The following is a 17,478-nucleotide window of genomic DNA, read 5'->3' as shown; positions in this document are numbered from 1 at the left end:
CCCCCCACTACTACCTTGTGTGTCAGTGAGTGCTTTTTGGGTGGAAAATTAGACCCCTTCTAGAAACTTCTCATATGTAGTGTCCTGCGTGATATATGTTAATTTGCTTTTCTTAGATTTCTTCTGTGAACCACTCAGAGATTCCCCAGGTCAGTGGGTTGCAGACTGTAAGTCAGTGTATGGTGCACACAGTACCTTTGTGTCTTTCACTTCACTGAACCGAAAATCAGGTTTGATATCTTCAGATATTGGTGCCTCCCATCTAAATGAACCTGATTTTGTTTGGAGATTAGTTTTCACTTTTGAACAGTTAGTGTTCCTAGAGAAGGAGAAAAACAGGTCAATAAAGCCCTTGTTAAGGTTTAAAAAGTTGTAACGCTTTCTGGAATTATGAAGTTTATTGAAGGTGTCAGCAACACAGGAGCTAGTTTGCGTTGAGCAGACTCTATAAGGAAGCAGCAGCACTATATAATTGACTGACCTGTCTGGCAGACATTCTCTCCCTCTCTCTACTCTACAAAATTGCCCACTTGATAATGAAAAAAAGGACAAAATCTTAACATATAGTTAAGATATTTTCCCTATGTTCTTTAATGCAAATGTCAATCATCTTAACCTTTTTCATTGCTGTATGCTAATTTTTCTCCTTGGCAATTAGTAAATGTTGGGTGTCAAATTAAGTTAAAATTAATGGCAGAGGCAAATGTTGCAGTTATTAGCTCACAACTGTCTTTAACTAGTAGTGTGCAGAGATGCATTCCAAGCATTGCAAACAGCTATGGATTAACCATCAAATGGTGGTGAAGATTAATGATTGGCCTTTTAGCTCACTAATTTAGAACAATTTCTAGTAATTAATTTTGTATTCTCAGCTTAACAGTTGCAAATGCCTTAAGGAAAATAAAAAATGGCTTGACTTAAGTACATTTAAGGTTCTTCAAGCTAACACTTGTCTTGTAAATTGTTGCATGCTTGCAGATCCTGATGTTTAATCTTCAATCCATTTATATTCTATCTCTGTCTACTGGTATTTAGTAGTCATAATATCTGTTTAATTTTGCATTTTCGTTGATACTGCTTTTGTTAACCTTAGATGTTTTCATTGTAGGGTATATTTTTTGGCTTTGTGAACTAGTGTGCTTCATAAATGCCATGTCGTGCAACAGAAGCATGGGGGAGGAATTGTCCAGTAACTCCATCATAGTACCACTATTTCTTGGTTTCCTGTCAAACCAAGTTACAAAATAATGTAGTCAAGCAGAACTGTTTTATGCAGGCTTGTTGAAAAGTTGGATTTTAAAAAGCAGTATTTCTTAAATTTGTTTTCTTTTTTTATGTAAATAAGAAACCCCAAACTCAAAATGCATGTTTGAAAAATACCGTTTTAGGTAATCTGTGTAATTTTTGTGCATTGCTATTTTAATTTTAATATTATTTAAAGAACAATATTTAATACATTAAGTGACATGAATTCTTTCTGATGTTTATGGTGGAAGTAGAAATTGCTATCCTTTTCAAGTGGATTTTGGGGGTTTTTTGTGAGTTATGCTCTCCTGTAGTTCTGTACTGGCCATTTATCTTTACCAGTGTGTTTCTTCTGTGAATCTTGCAGTTTCTTGCATTGTTCTTATATCAACATAGATTCTTATCAGACTGGGCTTGAATTTGTCCATAAGTTTACATCGCCCATCTATAGAGATAAGTTGTCTGTATTGACCTTCTTGCCACTCTTTTTTTTTCTCTTTTTTTTTTTTTTTTCCTTTTGTAGTGGCAATTAACAATCCTGAAGAGCACAGTTTTTTCCTGGAGTGTTGCTCTGGAACCATTGTCTATTCCCTGTTTCAGATGAGACTGATTGTGAAATTATATTACATCCCTGTACCATACATTGTGTTTTTAACTGTTGACCCTAGCTGGGCAAAGATCAACTTGATGCAAAGTTGGTTACCTATACAGTCAGTAGAAGTCATACTTGCAACTTTTGGCAGTCTTAGTTGGAAAAACAAAACTGCTCAGTTTGTAATTCATGATTCATATGTTAATGTTGAAAAGTAATACAAATACCTGTGGTGCCTATCTGACTTTAAGGTAGCACATGTAGGTTATTAGGAAAAATAAAACATGCAACAAGAAACTCTCCTAAGATATCAAAGAGAGAAAGTAGCATGGCAAGGTTTTGAATAATGAATGAATAAGAGAAGTATATATTGCTAATAAATACTGAGTGGCTTTGCTGAGACAGTGGCTATTTTTTAGATAGAATTTGGTTTGTGATTTTGGGGATTATAAAAAATAGGGCATCTTAGATCTAGATGAACTTTTCTTCCAGCACTGAAATTTTAAGTGTCTTTAAAATTAAATGAGAAGTTATGATATGCAGGAAAGAGCTTGAAGGCAGGGAGACTCCATTGTTTGCCAAGGAAATAAGAATTTAAGCTGCTAAGAATGACTGGAATCTTGGCTATGGTGTATTTATTAATGATGCAGTGAAGCTGCTAATGAGGGTCCAGAAAATTTGAAGCTTTCCATAACATAATATGAAGTATGACATGAATATAATGATCTTGTTAGGATCACGGAAGTGGGGTGGGATGGCTCCCATGACTGGAGTGATGAAATGGATATCAGCTCCTTAGGAAGTATAGACTGGGAAGATGAGGAACAGGAGTTGTCCTTTATGTGAGAAAGCAGTTGGAGTGCATGGAGCTCTGTCTGGGGATGAATAAGGAGCCAACTGAGAGTTTCTGGATTAGGATTACAGAGAGGACAGGTAAAAGGGGCATTATAGTGGGTGTCTGCTACAGGCCACCTGACTAGGAAGGACAAGCAGATGAGGTCCTCTACAGACACGTAGAAGCAACCTCATGTTTGTAGCCCCTGGCCCTCACGGGCCTGATATACGCTGGAGGGACAACACAGCAGGACATCAGCAATCCAGGAGGTTCCTTGAGTTCCTTGACAACTTCTTCCTCCTCTAAGTGATAGAGGAGCCAATGAGGAGACGTGTTTTACTGGATCCTCATATTCACCACCAACGAAGGGCTTGTTGGGAATGTGAAGGTCAAAGGCAGCCTTGGCTGCAGTGACCATGAGATAGTGGAGTTCAGGATCCTGAGGGGAGGGAGGAAAGTAAAAGCAAGCTCACAACCCTGAATTTATAGAGAGTGGATTTGACTTGTTTTTAAGCAAGATTGGTTTAATGCTGTTAACAAGATGATCAGCTTAATTGGTAAGAGAATGTCTGAAGCTGTGATAGGCTTTTGTAAAGGGGATTGGTTTGGCAGCACACTAGAAAAAAGTCAGCGTTACAAAAAAAGAGTACATCACAGGTTATACAAACTGAGATATAACTAACTGGCCATTTCTCCTAAAGTAGTTGCCAGCACTGTAGAATGTGTTTGTGGAGTGGAAAGTGAGAAGCCATAAAGTAGGTTGCTTTTACTCCTACATATGAGTTTAATGAGACTTACACTGGAATGATGCATGAAAATATGGATATTCACTACTACTAAAGATTTTTTGAAGAGCTGAAAAGGTTGCAAAAGGGGGTCACAGGAAGGATTCTAGTCCTTCAGAATGAAAACTCATTCTTTTAGAAGGTCCTGTTACTTCTCCATCTTTTGGGCTTTTAAAATATTAAAGGGGGAAAAAAAAAACCTTGAAAACATGGTAATTCTTCCTCATTGAGGTGTTTTGAATAACTTGGAAATGCAGACATAATTAGTGACTAGAAAGTGAAGCTAGACTTTCAAAATTAAGAAGGATTTTTTTTTTTTTTCCTTCCTTGATGGTAATAGATTTCATCTCTTAATTTCTGGAACCAAGGCTGGACAACTTTCTGGATCCTGCCATCCAGTTCATGTTACTGGGCTCAATGTGTAGGAAAGGGGATTAAAATCAAGGGTTGGGCTAGATGATCTGATGTTACTTTCTGACCTTAACCTCAGTGATTCCTTGAAGTACTAGGGGAAAGCAGCTGTAACACAGCTGATGATATGCTTTTAGAATGCATTTAAAGCTATATTCCTTGATGCTTGCAATTTACTTGAACCAGGTAGGTAATTTATCAAAGCACTTTCATAGATAGGGCTGCCAGAACTTAGAACTTTATATTGCTGTAAAAGCTTGTGTTGTGCAAGGACCAGTGTAAGCATCAAGTGTTACTTGCTGAAACTCTTGCAACACTGTGAATGTGCTTTTTGCAAGGTAGATTTAGTAACTGCCAGCCCTGCAAAACAACTCTGTGGTTCACATTAAGATTGAATTGTTGCTATTATTGAACATGTTCTGTGAGTCATTGCGCTCAAGTTTGAGCACTGAAGAAAATAATGTTCTGTAACAGGTCCTTCCAGCCACTCTCTTGTGATCATCTTGGTGTCATTGTGCCTATCCCCATTTGTACTGGGAAGAGATGGCAGCAACAGTAATAGAATTTGATATTTGTCTCCCTCATTTACCACTTTCCACTAAAAAGGAAAAAAAAAAGGAAAAAAAAAAAAAGGAAAGAAATAAGATTTTGAGACTAGACCTGAGACTTGTTCAACAGTTGGAAGCAGTGCATAACCAGAGTAAAATCTAGATCTCGTACGGTAGCTTAACAGTGTTAAAGTTCGTATGTGGTGTAGCTAAAGCCTGCAAATACTTCTGAGGAATCATTTTTCCCATGTATTTTTCAAAATGAATGTTGCAATACCAAGTCTGATGCTGAATACAGAAATGAGTAAAGGTAGCTATGTTATCACAGATTTGTTACAGCTAAACTTGCATTATGTAGGTAACACTGCATATTGTGGGTCAGTGTGCTTTCTGGGAAGTACATATGACAAGTTTTGCCGAAATAAACCAACACTGTTTGTATTTGCTGAATATCTCTTTAGTACTTGTTGAAATAAAACTTTTTAGTAGTTTTGGAAATGGAGGAAGCAACAAGGAGAGAAAGAGAGAGAAGAAAGGAAGCTAGCTGGAGATAAGCTCAAGTTGTCGAGATTTTTTTCTTCAGAAAAGTAAAGATTTGCCTGAAAGTAGCAGCTTTGCCTCATCATATTTTTGAAAACAAATTAAAAGTGCAAGAGAGACCTTATTAGCATGATCTATTTTGAGTTGCTTTTGACATCCTGACTGTGGCACAGTTCAGGAAGTATTTATTTCTAAAATATTAATGTCTTCCACACACTCTATTTAGCAATACCCTATCATCAAAATTTTATAGATCCATTGTGATAGGTGGATGAACTTTCAGTCATTTGTAATCATTCGTCCTTTTTTGTTTGTACATAACTGGTTTAAAACTAGTACAGGAAGACCTTTTTTCTTTTTTTCTGTAAACACGAGGAGAAAGGTATCCTAGTTCTATTGCTAGAGACTCAATCTTCAATTAAATCAACTTGAACAAATAACATGCTTCTAGTCATGTGTTAGAATAGTACACTGCTCCTACAGTACTTTATATTTGATTGATGGAGAAAATAGTATGTTAAAAAGCTAATGTTGACAACACCACCTGCCAAAAATAGTCCTTTCTACCTTCATTCTTTCTGTGCCCCTCTCTGATTTGTTAACTATAATTTCTGGTACCTTATTAACCTTTATAGTTAGTTTTTGACTTACATGTAGCATCTTAAGAGAAAATATTACTACTGACTAGCCATCACTTTGAATACCATGTACACAGAATTTTTAGATGAGATCCAGATTAATGAGTTTTGTATGTTAAGAGAATAAAAGGATGTGCATTTGTATATTTAGTAAAATGTTGTTTTCTTTAGAAAATGTTTATAATAAAGAAAATGGTTTTAAAAAAATAAACTCCTCAGCTGCAGCTTATATGTTGGGAAAATTTCGAGAACTAAGCTTACAGATAAGTAAACACTTCTGTTACATAAGCTAAATCTAAATCCTAAATAGAAAGGTATGGATAAACTAAATTGAATGATAGTGTAATAAAAACTTGAGTTAGTCTAGTGAGATTTCCTGTCAACACACAGCTATTTATTTGGGCAAATTAGTTTTATCAGTATGTGTATAAAGAATTTTTCTGTCTGGATAGTAATGTCTTTCAGCTCATCTGTAGGAAGCTCTTCTCACTTCAATCAGATTGTGTAACTGTTTTCATGTGCCTTTTAGACTGGGTGAATAACATTCACAAGAGGAAGAGTCCTCTGGGGAATTTTAGGTATCATTTGGAGATCCCCAGGATTTTGGCTTTGTTTCATACTTCTTTCTGCTTTGACTTTGTGTTATTGTATTTTTTTTTTAATGTAAACAACTCAAAGCTACTTTCACAGTGTCCCCCCCTTACAAAAAAATTGGAATTGTCAGCTATCTCAAATTTAGTAATTCTCTGGATGTTATGCTGCCGCATTTTTATCTGCTTCCATTTAATTTCCTGTCCTTCGGATCAGTTTAGGATTTTTTGACTCTGATGTTACTTTTTTTTCCTTTTCTTTTCTTTCTTTTGGCCAGAAATAACAAGTACGCTTAAGAAAAACTTGCTCTCAGTTGAAGTGCTCTCCAACATGAAATTATTTTTTATCATGAGGACAGTATCCAATATAAATTTGTAATATAACTTTGTGATTTGAGCAAGAATTTTTTTTTTCTCCAGAGAAAACAGTCAGTAATATGTAATTTTTAATGTACTTTCAACTCTATTCTTTTAGGTAACTTTTGAAATGCACAAAGAGAGTCTTTCTCAAATGTATAGGGAGTACCAAAGGAAAGGAGGTGAAGGGAGTGGAATACATTCTTCAACTATAATTAGAACAATCTCTGGAGTCAGCAAAGAAGCTGAAACCAAGGGAAAGCAACAATGTTTGGAGTTAAAAGAAGATGCTGCTGCTCCCTCCTGCATTATTGATGATGAGAAGGAGTGCAGTACTGAAAAAAAGGAGACAAATACCTCATCAGATGATGACCAACAAACTCATTCAATGCCTAATCACAGTGAGGAGTTAGAAGGGGAAGACAGGGAGACTACACAGGATTTAAAAGCATTGTCTTGTGCAGAATTTTCTCCAGAACCAGAAGCAATAAAGCCCAGTGTTTCAGAAATTAGTACTAGAATAGCTGAAGCAATTGAAGGTTCTCCGAGCAAAGTTGACGAGCTTGTGGAAGAAACAGTAGCTGTCACTGCTGCTTCTTTAGCAATGCAAACTACTTTGGGAGGAGAAACTCCTGTAAGTCCAGAACGACTAGAAAAGTCAACAGCAGAAGTGGAAGATGAAGATGACTTTGTTGATTTGAAAGAGGAAAGTAGTATGCCTTTACCTTCAGAAGAGTTTTCAGAAACAAACAAGGAACACAACTCTAATGAAGGTGAAGCGACAAAGCAGGAAAAAGCAATAGAGAAGCAACCTGAATCTGTGCTCTTAAAGTCCAAAGATACTAAAGATGTGGATGGGGAAAAACAAGAACTGACTTCTTTACCAGAGACAGTGAGTTCTGCAATTCAAGAAGTAGCAACTCAACCAGATTCAGAAGGGAAAAAGAAGCTGAAGGAAGAAAAGATTCTTTTTAGTGAAACTAAAACATCTGAAGAAAATGCAAATGCACATTTGTCAGAGCCTGCTGGAGCCTCTGACAAAAGAATTGCCAAGCTTGATGTTTCTAGTGTTGCATCAGATACAGAAAAACTGGAACTGAAAGCTAACGCATGTCTAGAAGCACCTCTGCCCCCCAGATCCATACCCGAGGTAAATTCTACCTGTCCATCTGTCTAGTTTAAAAATAAAAGAAAGTTGTTATTTTATGAGATGTTTTAAAAGGTGTTCCCATACACATTGTGGGGATTTTAGTGTGTGTGGATTTTGTGAGTTATCAAAAGAATACTTTCAATCTTTGATTAAAATAGCCATAATTCTTACTAATTCGTGTACTGGGTTCTAAGATTTTATTCTTTGTACCTCCACTTATGGATGCTGATGGAGACTGAGTATTTGGCTAGTGGACACTTCATCTGTGCTGTTACTTCTTAATTTTGAAGAGTTGAAAGAAACATTTAGCTATTCTGAGAGGATTTTATCTGTCATTTATTCTTCTTTAGTCAACTCCACTTTTCACTCTGATCTCCTACAATCTCAACTCTTATAATTATTGAGAAGTGAACATTGCTTGTGCAGAAAAAAAATAGCACTAAGTTTCTTTCATATTCTGATGGAACTTGGGAAAATATTTTTTACACTAGCTACTCTGCAGGAGGTACACAAAAAAAATTTATATACATTTGAAACTATAAAATTTTATAGGATTGTCATTCCATCATGTCAGCTTATCATTTTTGTTGAAGTGTAATTGAAAACTAGGCTTCTGTTGCGTGCTACAGTGCTCCACCCCTCTAGTCTTTAGTTTCTAACTCAGCTTTTCATGGTTAAATAGTCATGTATTTGAGTACTTCCCTTCTGCAGAGATACCTGCTAACGGATGCTCTTCATTCTGCACCATTCTTCCTTAAAGGAGGAAAACCACTGTCTACAGCAACATATCCTCCCCCTGTGGTAAGGTTGGGTTGCTGCTTGTGTATGCCTAGAGTGACAGGTGTGGTAGTGCAGCTGTAAACTAGTTTGTAGGTTTGGTTTATCCAGTAAATAACATTTGTGTAATAGTTTTAGCTTTATTTGTGACCATCTACACAGTCTAAACTTATTGCATATTTAAAATCTCAAGTCTATTAAATGTATTTCAGTGTATGCCATGGAAACTAATAACCAGAGTGTGGGGTTTGTTTTTGTCTGCAAACTGTGTATTCAGCCCTCAAGGCAGCAAGATTCTTCAGGACAAGAGCTAGCTGCTACATCAGATGGGCAGAGGAGAGACTCTAGGTCAACTGTGTTCCGTATTCCTGAGTTTAAGTGGTCACTGATGCACCAGCGCTTGCTCACAGACTTACTCTTTTCCATAGAAACAGATATACAGATGTGGAGAAGGTAAATTTTATGCTTTATATGGAATGATCTAGACTGGTATTTCAGTTATAATTAACTTGAGTTTTTGTTGAAACTGCATTGAAGCTGCTGTTTGAATTTTGCACATCTGTTATTTTATCCCTTCAGTAGCCTTATGTATTTTGTGACCTCTACCCAAGTATTCTCAGATTTTTTTTAAGACTCCTTACAAACATAGGTGTGTATTGGTTGAGGGCCTGCACATATATATTGACTGACATCCTGGCCACATTTACGTGACTGGCAATCTTGCTGTTGATTTTTATCGGACCATGGTTTTTATTTTCATAGTGTATGTAAGGGCCTGCATCTTTTAATAGTAACTAAATACGGGCTAAAAAAAAATATCTATCCCAAATAGTATTTATTCTCTCTTTACACACAGTGTTGATGCTTTGAGAGGGTTCTGTGAACAAAGAGATGTTCTATGCATTTAGAAATTAACTTGTAACAGGGATTTGGAATGTAATCTTCAAGATGAATTTAATAAAAATGGAAATTTTGAAAACAGTGGTAATTCTGCATTTTAATGTTAAGATTTAATGACTTAAATAAGAGTGGTGTCTATTATTAGCTTGTAGTAGAGGATGTTAAATTTAAATTGAACCATATAGCTGTACTGACCCAATAAAAAGGAATGTAAGGATGAAGAAATAGTATTTAAATGTTTAAAACAATTTAAACAGACGTGAATTTTTGTCTGACTATAATTTTTAGGATGCAATTAAATTAACCTCTCAGGACATCATCAGTTATAACTAAAATGTATTTTTGGTTTAGGTTCTGTTTTGAAAATCTATTTCCATATTTAACAGGATTTAAGGTTTTGTGTTTTGGTGATTTTTAATTTCTCTGAGGAGCCCTTAGTATTTTCTTTATTTTTCCAAAGATTTAAGTTCAAATCTTATTCACATTTCCAGGAAACTTTATTGTATTGCCTGATAGATACAGTGACTTTTGCTATAGCAAGTAATCATAGACCAGCCTGTAGTGTATCATTATACAAATGATCATTAACACACATCTTGATGTTTTTAGTGAGCTATGATCTGGAGAAGTTTAAAAACTGAAGGGAAAGATAGTTTTAGATTTAGTTTAAGGTACATCAGTTTACCCTATGGTCATGTGATATTTGCTGCCCCACTGCTAAGTGCCTGGTTTTAGTTCTATGAAAGCATAAAGATGCTAAAATACCTCAAAAATAAAGCTGTATTCTGAATGGGTTTTTTTGGACAGCCATTCTACAAAAACTGTGATGGACTTTGTGAATAGCAGCGACAATGTCGTATTTGTACACAACACAATTCACCTCATCTCTCAAGTGATGGACAACATGATCATGGCTTGTGGTGGTATATTGCCATTGCTTTCTGCTGCCACATCTGCTACTGTAAGAAATTTCATTTTTATTTGAAAATCTATCTCTTGTGCGAGAATGCCTTTCTTTATGCAGTGTATTAACTATTATATCCATCCTTTCGGGAAACAGGAATGCATGTGAGATATTTCCACAAGCTTCTCTTTCCTCCCTTTGCTACCTCCATGCTTTCCCTAAGATAAATTGGGTGCCTGCCCTCTTGCCTGAAGACATAAAAAGAAGTTGTCTACCTTCATTGTCCCACAGTGGTCTGGAATGGAATTAAATCCCAATACTAGTGATTGTTCCTAGAATATGACTAATTACTATTTTTGAATGTGACTGAAAATGGACTTCCAGCATACATTTTTCTTCACTTAAGTTGCAGGAATATCAGCTTTGTGAAGAAGTAAATGTTGCTTTCAATTTTTTTCTGTGTAGCATGAATTGGAGAATATTGAGCCAACTCAAGGACTTTCAGTAGAAGCATCTTTAACATTTCTCCAGAGATTAATCAGCCTTGTGGATGTGCTAATTTTTGCAAGCTCTCTTGGTTTCACTGAAATTGAGTCTGAGAAAAATATGTCATCTGGAGGAATTCTGCGACAATGTCTTCGTCTGGGTAAGCAAATAAAACCACTTAATGAGCGCAGGAGCTTGCTGTCACTAACTAGGTAGCAGTTGTTAGCTTTTTTTTTCTGTCCTTTTTCTGTTGAATTAAAATTAAATTTAGTCAAAGAAGCTTTGGATCTTTTACTCTTTTACTGTTACGATATTCTGCAATGCATATACATGGAGTTCTTTTCCTCTTTCAAAAAGTTTAAATAAAATAAATTATTAAGGTTGGTAGCCTCACTGTTGTGGATGCATATTTTCATTTTATCCATGAGTGATATTTCTTCTGCCAAAATTCCCCAAACAGTTAAGGCTGAGAATATAGCAGCTGAAAGAAAAAGAAATCTTGTACTATATACAAAACCATAAACCTTTAGAATACATAGAAAAGAGGTTTAACTCTTGAGGGCAGTAGATGAAGGCGTGGTGAAAACTAGAGATGTAAATTTCTAAAGAGTAGGGTTCAAACTGGACAATGGTTGTATCTGGTATTATAGTGTGTTTGCACCAAATGGGACTGAAAGGAAGTGGTCATTGCCTAAAAAAAGTAATGACTGTTCTGGAAATGAGAACATACAAGATTGTAACGGGGTTCAGTTAGTTAATACGGGAGGAAAATATTCATGCTAGTTGCATGCTGTAAGACTTTTTGTAATTAAAAGTTTTAATTTGCATGAGTGCCAGAGCAGCTCAGAGCCTCAACAGTAACTAGCCTTCCTCTCCCTTTCTAGGCAATTAAAACTTTGTGCAGGTAGAACAAGATTTATGGGATGCAAGCGGGTATAGAGGTGGGGTAGTTCTTTTTTCCTTTGAAAATAATATTAGAAGATGACACAGGTACAATTGTGAAGCTAAAAAAATAAATCATGTAACTTCAGAACGCTTAGTCCTGGAGTAACAGAGCATTGTGAAGCAAATGTTGTCATTTGTGTATCACTTGTCTTTCTTCCTTGCTAGTCTGTGAAATTTAGCTGTCTTCACCCTCCCTGCCCCATGGGTTGTATGCATGGTAAAATTTCAATGAGGGATGCTAACTTACTCACTTTGAAGTATTCATTAGATACAGCATACGTGTTCTAATAGTTTAGTATTAATTAATAGTTATAGATTATTAAAGAATTTTGAGCATTGTTTTGTGACTATTTAAAATTTATAGAAGCAAAATATCATCTTACTGATGTGCTTAAACTTTTTAGTTTGAGTGATAAACAGAAATGTATTATACATCTCTGTAAGGGATATAGACAATACTATTTCCTGGAGTAATTCCTAACGTTTGTGTTCCCTTCAAGTATGTGCGGTAGCAGTAAGAAATTGCTTGGAGTGTCAGCAGCATGTGCAGATGAAGCCTATTGGAGACATCATGAAGAACCAAAAAACAGTGCAGGGCTTCCCAGGAACAGGAAAGTCTTCAGCAAAGGCAAGTACAAGACCACATTGAGGAAAACAAAAGTCATTAATTATTAACTGTGTACAGAGGGGTAAGTTTTTAGATTTATAGCTGCACCACTGACACTTCGGTAGAGCTGAAGGGCATGAACATTGGAAATCCTGAAGTAGTTTTTCCAAGATGTGAATTTAACACTTACATATTTAACCTTTCACAGTGAAATAAATCTGTCACAAGAATTTGCCAGATTGTTTTTTAATTTTTTTTCCCTTTAAAAATGAAATGCATATCTGATCTTTTTGCTCTAGTTATGACAATATGGTGTACAGTGGGTGATTGTACACACTTAACAATTCTTGGTAGACAGCTTTTAAAAATAAAAATCTGGAACAATCACTCTTTTTTTTTTTTTTTTTAAATAGAGTCCAGTGGACATTGTGACTGGTGGCATTTCTCCAATACGAGACCATGACAGACTTCTGCAGGATATGGATATTAATCGACTTCGAGCAGTAGTGTTCAGAGATATAGTAAGTTACCAATAATGTTTTCTTTGTAGCTAGATTTCTGTATGTATCTTTTTGCTGAACACTTGCTATGTGTTCTGCAGTTTGGCTAAATTGAATTTACAAAAGCTGAATACTGCTTACGGTAATTAGGAACTCATGGTACTCTGCAGCTGTTTTAGTGTTTAGGATTGGAAAGATGGAGAGGAGAAAATAGCTGCCTGCTGATCAGGCTCTTTGTTGTGTTCCTTAGAGCTGATTCTCTGGAATTCTGCCTATTGTATATTAAATATATTGTGTTTAATACAGATACATACTTTCACATGCTGTACATAAAATATTTATGTATACTATGTGTCATAAAGATGTATATGTATGCTTTTTGAAAAAGGAGTGTCTTTCTAGCTAATTAGAAATTAGAGGTCATCTCTAATTCCTTTACTTCCCCTCAGAGGAACCAATTTGTGTGCGTTGTGCTGTAAATATGCATACTTTTTTTTTTTTAGTCTTGAATTGACTAAAAATATCTTTGCACTATGTCAGCAACTTTATAGCTGATATTGAGGAAATTGAGATTGATTGCTTAAAAAAACACCTCTGTAAGCAAATACAGCAGCTCTGATGGTTATGAGTCATTGGTGGCCATCGCTTGGACACCAGAACTTATTTTACAATAATTGGACTATTTAGCAAGTCTAGTGATTTACACAGTAACTTTTGTTCTCTCCAGAACAGTGAAAGTTCTTTGATTTTTATCTTTACAACAATTATTGATTGAAACAAGCTTCTTTCAACCCCTACTTCAGTATCAGTGTGCAAAAGAGTAACAGGAAGTTGATCTTTCATACTGGTAGAAATTAAAATAATCCTTATGATGCGGTCTTCAAAATCAAGCTCATTTTGTCCACTCATTTTTTCTTTAAAAAAAATTAAAATCTACACACAACCTCTGCTTTTTTTTTTTTTTTTTCCCATATCTAATCCACCAGGTTTTCTGGTTTGCAGAAATACGTATAAAATGTTGCACTAACTCTGCTTTTTGGCTGCTATGTTGAGCTGTGGAGAAAAAGTACACTTTTAAAAGATCTGTTTTGCAATAGTTTTTATCTGAGCTGCTTATACTTGTAACTAAATATTTTCTGTTTGATTTGTATGAAGTTTCTTACATGGTGTTCAACAAAAAAAATTGTGATTTGCATCATTTGAACCTGTATAGAAGGAATTCAGATGGATTCCACTTAACCATCAGTAGTATTACTTCCAGTAGGATATGAACCTTATTTCAAGGAGTTCTACAAACATAGCAGAAAATATAAGGAAGGGATAGTGCTAATTCCCTGGATCACAAGTTTATTAAGTACAGTTGGAAACTGTCTTGCAGAAATTAATCTAGCAAGAAAATTCTTTATAATCCTTACCATTGTAAGGGACTTTAATCAATCTCACACTGTGCTTGTCTGATGCTAACCTGTTATTAGCTTACTGTTTCTTGTTCTATGCAAGTTAAGGATTTGGGTCGAGCAGAGGGGAATATAGGTTGTTTTTTCAGCGTTTAACAGATAGGATCCAGCTATGTTATCTAGTTCTTAATAGAGAACTTTGTATAAGCATTTTCCAGTATAGCTTATTAAAGACCTCTTCATGGAATGTGAGGCTTCAATAGATGCTTATAATAATGATAAAATGAGCTTTATAGTTTAACTTCCTTGAACTGCTCAGAGGGGTAAATTCAATGCTATCTGAGCCCTTATGTAAATGAGGGGGAAGAAAAAAACCAAACACCCTCTCTCTTACTGATTGTTCAGTGAGGATCCACATCAATTTTCCTGTGATCCCAAAATGTACACAGCTTTTCTTCCTGCCAAAGAGGGCAGGCTTAGGCTAAATCCTAGATCTGGGACGTGGCTCTTCCCTCTGTTCCACTAGGAGTGACTGAGTACTCTGGGGAGGTACCTAGCATAGTTCATATAAAGATTTATTTTTAAGATTTTCTTAAAATCTCTTCATAAAGTTACAGCTGTAATGCAAATGCGTATTTGCCAATTCTTGTTTAAATTGTACATAGTACAGTATATCCATATGGACAATCTGATGATGAAATAAAACCTTAACACTGGTTCTGGAATTTGTTCCACTTCCTTCATTAATATGTAATAGTTTATGAATGCTTTTACAGTTTTGTTTAGTACACTTGCCTGGTTGTACTTCACAGCAAATGTTGTTAATATCTTGGCACATTTGAGGAAATGTAATAGAGGAAACACCTGTAAATAAATAAAGGGGACCTAGTCCCTGCACTAATTCAAAGCAAGTAGTCAAAACACACAACCTTAGTCAAAGTTGTCATATTTATAAATGAAAAATGAAAGGATTAGTACCACTTGAATACAGTTGCTGTATTCCCTAGCTTTATAGGTGAGACAAACTGTGACTAGAGAATATTGTTCTTCCATTGTTGACGTATCAGCTTACTCTGTCTGTTTATGGTAGCACTGGGCATACTTCACAGAAAAATAAACATGCTGCTGAAATTATAGTGGAAAAATCTGTGTGTGTATCCTTTTTTTACAGGAGGATAGTAAACAGGCTCAGTTTTTGGCTTTGGCTGTTGTATATTTTATTTCTGTGCTCATGGTTTCGAAATACAGAGATATACTAGAACCTCAGAATGAAAGACGACCACCAAACCATAGCCAGTCATTCAAGGAATCAGAGAATGAAAATAATGAAGCTCCTGCTACAGGTGAACTGTTATTTATTTAGCCAAATGAAATAACGTTGCTTATGCAGCTTAAAATTCTGTAGAAGGCTATGTGAAATTGCATAGAAATATGTGCATTGTAACCACTTAAATAAACCTTATACTATTCAGTTTGCCTCAATTCATCTTTTTCTGATCTGAGAAGAACCTACTCTGTAGGTTGATTTTGCTGTGTAGAGGTGGTTAATCTCAGTGAAGTAGCTAAGTATTTGTGAACACTTGCTATTTTGTGTAAGGTTAAGTATGCATAGGCATAGACTGGCAGATTTTTGTTTTCATTTTAAGATGTTTCTGCTGTTCTTCTTTAGGGTAATAAATTAATTTTCATTCTTTGACTGTTGAGTCAGTATCTTCTATTTCCTTGTTTCAATTTTTGGAAGTTATAACTTTTCAGGCTTCTCAGAAATCAGAAGGAATTTTTTCTGTTCTAAGTTTCCTTTAAATACTTACAGATATTATTAAATCTCTAAGTGGGCAAGAGGAAATACTTAGAGCTGTGTTATATCACTTGTCACCTATTGATGTTACTTCTTTAGGAGCCAATGTGGTGAATGCAATTCTGTTAATAATGAACTTAAAATGTGTTTTCTGTTTTTGTTATGAACAGATGTGGAAAACCCATATGCTGCTCTCGGTGCTTCAGCCTCCACTGAAGATGCAGGAAGTACAGCATCTGTACAGAGAAGGGATTCTGGTCTTGGGGAGGAACCGTCTTCGGGGCAAACAAACAGTTCTGGTAGTGTTGCTGAAGCAGGACGTCTGAATGTCAGTGCAGGTCCAGATGCAATCAGTGAAGTACTATCCACGCTCTCATTAGAAGTAAATAAGTCTCAGGAGAGCAGAAGTGAGACAGGAACTGAGGATTCTAAGCCTGCACCTTCTGTGCCAGCTGCAAAAAATGTCAATGTAAAGGACATCCTGAGAAGTTTGGTAAGCACACCAGCTGATGGGACTGCAGTGGATGCTGCTCTTCTGCCACCAACCTTCCTTGGAGTTCTTGGCGATGGAGCTGCTGAGCAGCCTGTACAGTTCCATTCCTTTGACAGGTAATGTAACTTATAAAATATTTGGGCTACTTCATTTTGCTTAAGATATCTGTAAGGAACAGAAAAATTCACACTTCAGTTCGCCAGATCTCAGGTGCAGTGTCATCTAGTACTTAAATAATCAAGATGCTTTGATTTACAAGTAGAATATTTGACTTCAAAGTTTACTGACATCACATATGTTCATCATGAAGGTATGCTCTACAATTAATGGGATACTATGTTGTGCTACAAAAGACTGGAAGTTAAAAATGACTGGTGACTGGGTTATACTTGAAGGTCTTGAAGCTAACACCTCTTTATAAGTTAACTGTCCTGTCTCCATACATGTTACAGCTCAGAAGCAATGTGGTATGAGGGCAGATAAATTCACTAGAAATTACTGCAAGAGTAAAATGAAAGATTAAGGGTATAAGATGTTCTTTTGTCTTTCCTGTTCTGTTCTTAACTGCAGCACTTGCAGATGAGTGCTGCTCCTCTGTGCATGTTTAGTCAGTTTTAAAGGACTTGAGAAATAATATGGACAATAAATATCTTACAATAACAATGTGTAGATTACCTTGTGTGTTGATCACAAAGCTAAATCTAGTTTCTGTTACTGTGGGCCTGCAGAAGAACACTTTTCTAATGATAATTAAAAATGGATTGAAAACAATGGAGTAATCATCTGGGTGTCCTTCTGCCTATAGAATACTCCCATATTCATTTATGAAAATGCATCTGTGTTCTGCCTTCTGGTGCTAAAAGCCTACTTTAAATCTTTCAGCCTTCATTCAGTAGGTATATCCCTAAGCTATTAGATTTGATTTGTTATTGTAATAGCTTTTAAAATTTGGTTTCATTTTAATAAATATCTACCTTTCT

General features: G+C 35.8%; 1 protein-coding gene across 1 annotated transcript in view; it reads left to right on the top strand.

Moving 5' to 3' along the window:
- Positions 1-16,618, top strand: part of LOC104524043 (lipopolysaccharide-responsive and beige-like anchor protein) — a gene marked incomplete at its 5' end in the record, with an annotated part of 40,911 nt that extends 24,293 nt beyond the window's left edge. The window contains 9 exons of the mRNA XM_029084696.1: positions 6,660-7,691; positions 8,403-8,492; positions 8,746-8,921; positions 10,176-10,329; positions 10,738-10,918; positions 12,204-12,331; positions 12,724-12,831; positions 15,379-15,550; positions 16,176-16,618. Coding sequence (XP_028940529.1) covers positions 6,660-7,691; positions 8,403-8,492; positions 8,746-8,921; positions 10,176-10,329; positions 10,738-10,918; positions 12,204-12,331; positions 12,724-12,831; positions 15,379-15,550; positions 16,176-16,618 — 2,484 coding nt within the window. The remainder of the gene's footprint in view (positions 1-6,659; positions 7,692-8,402; positions 8,493-8,745; positions 8,922-10,175; positions 10,330-10,737; positions 10,919-12,203; positions 12,332-12,723; positions 12,832-15,378; positions 15,551-16,175) is intronic.
- Positions 16,619-17,478: the final 860 nt, after the last annotated feature.

This window comes from Antrostomus carolinensis, unplaced genomic scaffold (assembly GCF_000700745.2).
Source record: "Antrostomus carolinensis isolate BGI_N321 unplaced genomic scaffold, ASM70074v2 scaffold18124, whole genome shotgun sequence".
NCBI lineage: Eukaryota > Metazoa > Chordata > Aves > Caprimulgiformes > Caprimulgidae > Antrostomus > Antrostomus carolinensis.
Note: the sequence above shows the minus strand (reverse complement) of the source record. Positions and strands in the feature narration are given on the sequence as shown.